The sequence below is a fragment of the Nicotiana tomentosiformis genome, chromosome 2, assembly GCF_000390325.3.
Source record: "Nicotiana tomentosiformis chromosome 2, ASM39032v3, whole genome shotgun sequence".
NCBI lineage: Eukaryota > Viridiplantae > Streptophyta > Magnoliopsida > Solanales > Solanaceae > Nicotiana > Nicotiana tomentosiformis.
In genome coordinates, this window is record NC_090813.1 from 98,089,976 (window position 1) to 98,097,375 (window position 7,400).

A 7,400-nucleotide genomic window follows, 5' to 3' on the forward strand; every position below is an offset into this window, starting at 1 on the left:
CGGTTACCAAATTATGTCCGTTCCCGTCCGGCTCCCTCCACAACCTCCCCAACCCTCCCCAAACCGTCCCACCCCCTCTAGCGTACCGGACTGACCCGGGCTGAACCGATTCGAACCGGGCTGTCGATGGGCTGGCCCGCTTGATTAATAGGTATAGCAAGGATACGAAGTCACCAGTACTTTTCCCCTTTTTTTCTCCTGCCATTTTAATTTCTTCCATACGGTTAGCTCATAATATAGTAATGACTCATTAATATTATTAGCCATACTTCATTAATTTTCTCCATACCTTTTTTTCATTTTCCGTGTTCTCATACGTCACGTTAGATATTTACATCAAACTAGTAAATACAAAACGTGTATCTTTCATATACATATTTATCGCTTAATTAACCATGGTTAATTGATATGCATTTTTACTTTAATATTTAGTTTCTAAAGTCAAATTACTTATTGGTGAATGATATATGCAGTTACCTACTAACTTGTACTGCACGCTACTTCTTGTTGATTAATTTAACTGTATTAATAGATGATACACTATATAATAAGTTTATAGGAGTTAATTTTTATGTTTGGCTCACAATTTGTGAATAAATAAATTGACTTCTTCTGAAAATTGAAACTGTTGTCCTCCACCTCAAGTCAGTATTATAAGTGAGCTTGAGGGCAACTAAAGAAAAAAAATAAAATAACAGAAGACAGATATTGTGGGTTCACGAATTAAGCAAGAGGATAATGCAACAGTTAATTAGGAATAAATATTTGGGATTTGCATTTCAGCCACTAAGCCCACCACCACCTTCACGTTTCCATTTTTTCCTCCCACCCACGTTAAGTATGTGCACGTCTATTTAACTGATATATATATATATATATATATATATATATATATATATATATATATATATATATATATAATAACTGCTCACCTATGATACTAAACACAAAGATTTGTTAATTCCTTCGAAATTCCTCATTATCATATCACACTCTGAAAAAGCTTTTTAATTCCCTCTATGCAATTTCCTCATCATCTCTGAGCTCTTAATCAATTACCTAACTTCTGATCATGGCTTTCCTATGCTCTCGTTACATGCTCGTCTCAATTTTAATGATGATTTCTCTTCAAGTCGTGTATGTCTCCTCCTTGGAATTCCAAGTTGGTGACACTACTGGTTGGGCAGTTCCTCCCGCAAATGACACCAATTTTTACAACAATTGGGCGTCCAATATGAGGTTCAAAGTCGGCGACACCATTCGTAAGCGCTGTTTAACTAACAACTTTCATGTAAATAGCAGCCTACTAGCACAGAGGATTTAAGTTACTATAGTACTATTAATTAGGTTTAAGTTTTGTACGCTTAACAGTGAATAGATTTTATAATGCATCAAGTTAAATTAACCTATAATAATATGTCGCTCTTCATATCACGACGTTGTACATATTTATTTTTCCTTAATTTGGTTTACTAACATTCATAGCAAGTCCAAGATAAAACAACAACAACGACCCAGTAAAATCTTACAAGTGGGGTTTGGGGAGGGTAGTGTTTACGCAGACCTTACCCCGACCTCGATGGAGTAGAGAGACTGTTTCAGGAAGACCATCGGCTCAAGAAGACGGAAAAGACGAGAAGAGATAGTAACTTGAAATTTTGTTATAAATTTCTCTCTGCGTCTATAAAATTCTTTACATGCTTATAAAAACTTAATTTTTTTTGTTTTTAGAGAATCACTATATTTTAATTGCTTTTAACATGCATGTTTGCCTTCTTTCTATGTTACCAATTAGACAGTTAGTTGTAGTTGAACTTTACTTAACCTATGATAGTACAAATTTTTACACCAAAAGTGTTGGAATTCAGGTTTCAAGTACAAGAAGGACTCAGTAATGGAGGTGACAGAGAATGAATACAAGAAATGCAACTCAACACGCCCCCATTTCTTTTCCAACACAGGAAACACGATGTTCAAATTGGATCGTTCTGGCTATTTTTATTTCGTGAGTGGAGCAGCAGGACACTGTGAGAGAGGAGAGCGTATGATCGTCAGGGTTCTGGTACAGGATGTGATCAATGATTTTTCTGCAGCTTTAGCTCCCACATTGGCACTCTTTCGACAACTTTATGCTCTTCCTCTTGTGTTCTTTCTTTTCATTTCACATCTCTACTAAATAGCTAGATCTTTAGTTTTATCAATTTGTTGCTGATTTCTAGCACTAGTTTATGTTGGATTGTTGTTTTACGCCTTTTAGGTTTTGTGTCTGTTCATTACTTAGTACTTTGTTGAAATATTTTTTCCTTATTTACTCTAAATATATATTTCTAATCTGTTCCATTTTATATGATATTATTCCTTTTTTTATTAATTAAAAAGAATGACAGGTCTCAAAAAAAAGGATGGCGGGGGAGCATCTTTCAGTTGCTAGAACTGAATCAAGAATTAAAGACCAAGGTAACAAATCAATAATGAAATGACGGACGAAAGTTGTACAAGTTTTAACGATAGGAAGGCATGAAAGGGAAAAATGAGAGAGAACAGGGCATTCAAATTTGAACAATCAACTCAAGTATATACTGTTGATATTGTAGTATGCTGCATTACTTACTCCCATTCACCCTTTTTTGGCCTTTTAATCTATTATAATATACATTGTTTTTAGTGTTTAACTTCACTAGAAAAGAAAATTTTAGGAGAGTATGATTCAACGTCTTACATATTCATCACAAGTAAACTAGTGAGGGGAAATTTGATGGGTAAAGGTCTAAATGTGATCGCTCTACGTAAATTAAGATAGCATGTATTGACGACTAGATTCCAGTCCTTAAATCACTTTGGTGACAGCAAAAAATCTAGTCATAACTTCTTTTAGCAACCAATTTTAATTTCCCGTTGCTTGTTTGTTAACTTTCAATGATGGCCAAGAAATTAAATAATTACAAAGAAAACAAGGAACGGCAATCTGCCATTTTAGAGGTTAAACAGTTACCATTTTAGAGCCCGTTTGGCCTGCCAAAACTAATTATTTTGAAAAGTATTTTTGTCCAAAAGTGCTTTTTGAAAAAGTACTTTTGCAAAATAGCATTTTTGTTTGGCCAACTCATTTGGGTAGTGCTTTTTGTAAGCAAATTGTGTTTGGCCAATCTTTACAAAAAAATACTTTTGAGTATCAAATTACAAAAAGGGACAATAAGGATTCAATTTGTAATTAGTATTATTTAAAAAGAGATAAGCATTTAAATATTTATTATAATGGAATTCAACTAAAATATAAAACATAAAGTAACAATATAAATTTAAGATTTTGATTAATATAAAATATATTTATTTCAAAGCAATAATATCGGGTAACTAGTATTATTATTATTGACATGATGATTTAAATATATCAAAATACATCATTCAATATAAATTTAAATCTACTCTTATAAATCTTATATAGAAGAGGAACATGAAAAAGAGAATAAAAAACAACAAAAATAAAAAAGAGAAATATAAATTAATAAGGGATAAATTGAAAAATATAAATTTATTGCAAGAAAGCTAAAATTTATAGCTTCTCCTCAAAAGCAAAATTGTTCTGCTCAAAAGCACTTTTTCATCAGGCCCAAACATCTCAAATTTTTTAATAAGTACTTTTTTTTGAGCAAAAAAGGCACTTTTAACAGGCACTTAGGCTCTAAACTTATCTGTCTACAACTGAAATTCAAAAGGTTGTTACTAGTTAGAAACCTGTTTACACATTCCTCCCCTCTTTTTTCGTTTTCCTTTTCTTTTTGGGGGGTGGTTTTCCTTACTCAAAATTGCAATAAGCTACCAAGAAAAGGTAGAAATAGCGTACATGTCGATTAATTATCTTTTCAAAGCTTTCTGGAGAATTATATTACAATACCCTTGTAACAGAAAAAGATGAAAACTTTGGCTATTACATTGGGATCTTGACCAATTCTGAAACAGATAAACACGAGTTGACATTCAGAAAAAATAAAAATAAAAATAAAAATTGAGCAAGACATACAACAGCACATAATACTACTAAGTATTAGTATCACAAAACGTTCTTCTGTTAGTGAGCAGGAAAAATCAAGGTACTGACATTAGTCACATTACCAGCTACAACATTATACAAGAGTTAACGCCGTTATCCTTTATATTATTATTGCCAGCATCATCAAGTACAGTAGCAGCTGCAGCTGCCAAACTGCTCTGATCTTTAGTCCCTCGCCGTCTCTGGTACGTGATTTCATAGTGATAGGAAAGTTTTGCAGTACTTGGATTATTCAGCTTTTGATCATGATCGCGATGCACAGTTACCTTGTCAAGAAAAATGGTATCAGACATTAATAAGTCATATTTAGCAGCATATATTTCCCATTCTCCTCCAATATGATATTCATCCTTCTCAGTATGCACCAATTTCATCTCCACCACATTGTTTCCTACTGGATCAAATAAAGGTAGTGCAATTTCTCCGCCAACTGCAGGAAGAGAAAGATCGCGGCCCAGATTTTTTTCTACTTCTTTCTTTGGTAATTGTATGAACATTACACCATTAGTACCACCATATCTGTACACAATTTCAGAACATAATTTCATCTCAATAACTGGTTCTATCTCTATTAATCCAGTATTACCACTATAGGAATATTGTTCGCGCAACTTTTGTACATATAGTCCTTTAACGTCAGCTCTAGACAAACGCCTGAGAAATATAGGATTGTTCAAGTTAATAGCTTTCTGGTCTGAAGTGCATCCAATTTTAAGTCGCTTTTTGTTATTAAAAATCTCAATTACTACCAAATCTTTTGCTTTCGACTTATTTTCATTGACAAAGTCCTTCCACTGTCCAGTGAATTGACATTCACGATCGCCCCAATTATCCAATTGCAAATCCATTTCCCAGTATTTTTCTCCAGGATCAGCGCGTTGTAATTCCAGACTCTGTATATAATGCGCCATTCTCTTGGGAATCTGTAAGTGATCACTAGTAATGTCATCTTCAGTTAATTGCTTTTCAAAAATCTGTTTTCCGTTTTCATCTCTATAAACCCACGCCGTTCCCATGACGCAATGTGCGCCAGCAGACTCACCTCTGCCATTAAATATAAGAAATTAAGATCAATCCGAATTACGCAATACATACGTTTTAATTTTTCATATTGTATTACAATATTTTATGTATTGTTTTGATATATACAATATTTGGATAAATTGTATTGTTTGACGTCGTTTCATGATGTCATGCACTAACAATACGAAGAATAAATTTGTAATATTATAAAAAAAGTAAGGTACGAGGTAATATTATAATTATATAAAAAGATAGGGTAAATGATAAAATAAGATTATTTAATTATAAAAAATGACAAAATGAGAGAAAAATAAGGTAGTGACGCGAACACACCAAATCGGTCATTCCAAATATGTTGTAAGTGGAATTGCATCACTTTCTTGTTCACTCTGTTCATTTCGTTAAAGAGTCATGAAATTAACTAGTTATGGTTCTGGTTTAAAGAATAGGGAGTTAATCAAGACTGAGGAAATTGAACATAATATTGAAAACAGGAGTAATTAACATACTTGGAGTCTTTGGTTCGCAGAAAACCAGTACTTGAATTTTCAGCGTTATCTTGAAAGTTATCGTAGATTTCATTCTTTTCCAGTAGATAATCAAGGAGCCCTGAATTGTCTTCCCTTTCAGACATTTTCAATTTCTTTATTTTTTGCTTCAAATTCTTTTGATAATATGATATAAATCTCTTTAGACGTAGAAGAATACAGAAGAGCTGATGGAAATTTGGTTGTCAAGTTTCTATCGTAATTTATAGCTCAAGTCTGAGGTGTGTAGCGCACCCTCACTTATTCAAACCACATTTTCTTTATTTCCCAAAATTTTTTAGTATTTGAATTTTAGCTATATATGACATTGACAATCACCCTTTTGAAATATTAACCTAAATAATTAGTATACTCCAATTAGTAATTTTTTCCAAGTCAATTGACAGGAAAAGGTTCATGCATTATATAAGTTCAAATTGTTTCTCATTTTCTGAAATATATTACAAAATCTTATTGAGCTGTACACGTCCATATTAATAGTGGAAAGTTTCTTAAACACTTCAAAAGTCTTCAAACAAATTTGGTCGGTTAAATTATTTGGATTTTTCTTTTGAGATTTTTAGGAATTTTTAATGTCTGAAAGTGCCTGTTTTTATTAAAAATACAAAAAATAATAGGAGACACTCACAATATTGCACAATCATTTCTTCACAACATTTATCCAAAAACTTATCCAAAATTTTTTCCAAACGCAGCTTATTGCCACCCAACAGGACCAAGAGAGGACATGACTTTTTGAATTTATGATATACTATATTCAAATAGGAATATAAGATGAGAATGTCATGCGTGCAACTTTTCTATATGTGGAAATTTTCTTAAACACTTTGAAAAGTCTCAAAAAAATTTGGTCAATTAATTTTTCCGTTTTTTTCTTTGAGATTAGAAAATACTAAGTTAGAAAGTGCCTTTGCTTTATAAAAAAGAAACCATAAATAAAAAGGAGAGGAAACTCACAAGATTGAAAAGGGAAAAAACAGAGAACTATCCGAATAAGTTTTTGTTTTGCACAAACATTCGGATTATTCATCCAACAGCTTTTCCTAAAAATTCTCCAAACGCTATAGCATTCATAAGAAAGTAATAGAAAATATTGAAATAACAATATTTTGGGACACAATGACACTATAGGAGACAAATGTATGGGCGGGTTGGACTATATTAAGAGTCCGTTTGGATTGACTTATTTTAAGTGCTTTTAAACTAAAATAACTTTTAAGTCTTTGTAGTGTTTGAATAAATTAAAAAAAAAATACTTTTAAACACTTATTTTTAAGCTAAAATGACAAAAACAAATCAAAAGACAAAAATTAGAATTCCTAACTTATTGACTTATGCTTAAAAGCCACTTAAAAAAAGTCAATCCAAATGGGCTCTAATTTGGGCATATGCAACTCATATTATTCCAAACTTTTAGAATGACTAACTAAATTTATGCTCAAAATGACTTGTAAATGGATATACCTAGTTTGATCGGACATGTTAAATCCACTCAAAAATTTTGCCAGCAAATTAATATATTGTATATAATATATGTGTATTACCTAGAAAATATAAATATTTGAAGAATTAATCCAAATAGTTGCTCACCTAATCTCTTAAATTAAAAATAGCTGGTATATGTATATTACACACACACACACACACACACACATATATATATATATATATATATATATATATATATATATATATATATATATATATATATATATATATATATGTATAATTGCGCCAAAGGTAACAGTCTTGGATTGAAATCGGCCACAAAGTCGGCC

General features: G+C 31.8%; 2 protein-coding genes across 2 annotated transcripts; one reads left to right on the forward strand and one right to left on the reverse strand.

The window, feature by feature from the left end:
- The first annotated feature begins 935 nt into the window (after nt 1-935).
- On the forward strand, nt 936-2,340 carry LOC104087939 (early nodulin-like protein 21). The gene is made up of 2 exons (XM_009592535.4): nt 936-1,262; nt 1,869-2,340. Exons 1-2 carry the CDS (start codon nt 1,073-1,075, stop codon nt 2,174-2,176), a joined length of 498 nt encoding a protein of 165 aa, XP_009590830.1. The 5' UTR covers nt 936-1,072; the 3' UTR covers nt 2,177-2,340.
- Nucleotides 2,341-4,116: 1,776 nt separating this feature from the next.
- LOC104087951 (uncharacterized) lies at nt 4,117-5,770 on the reverse strand. Its single transcript, XM_070193804.1, has 2 exons — nt 5,584-5,770; nt 4,117-5,095 (listed from the first exon to the last, which is right to left on the reverse strand). The coding sequence occupies exons 1-2, from the start codon at nt 5,706-5,708 to the stop codon at nt 4,117-4,119; spliced, it is 1,104 nt and encodes a 367-aa protein (XP_070049905.1). The 5' UTR covers nt 5,709-5,770.
- Between the last annotated feature and the right edge of the window lie 1,630 nt (nt 5,771-7,400).

Bases quoted from the DNA above. Each gene is read 5' to 3' on its own strand.
- LOC104087939 (XM_009592535.4), top strand. From the start codon at position 1,073: ATGGCTTTCCTATGCTCTCGTTACATGCTCGTCTCAATTTTAATGATG. The intron at 1,263-1,868 runs GTAAGCGCTGTT...GTTGGAATTCAG, and splicing joins CAAAGTCGGCGACACCATTC to GTTTCAAGTACAAGAAGGAC.
- LOC104087951 (XM_070193804.1), bottom strand. From the start codon at position 5,708: ATGTCTGAAAGGGAAGACAATTCAGGGCTCCTTGATTATCTACTGGAA. The intron at 5,096-5,583 runs GTATGTTAATTA...ATTTAATGGCAG, and splicing joins CTGCGAACCAAAGACTCCAA to AGGTGAGTCTGCTGGCGCAC.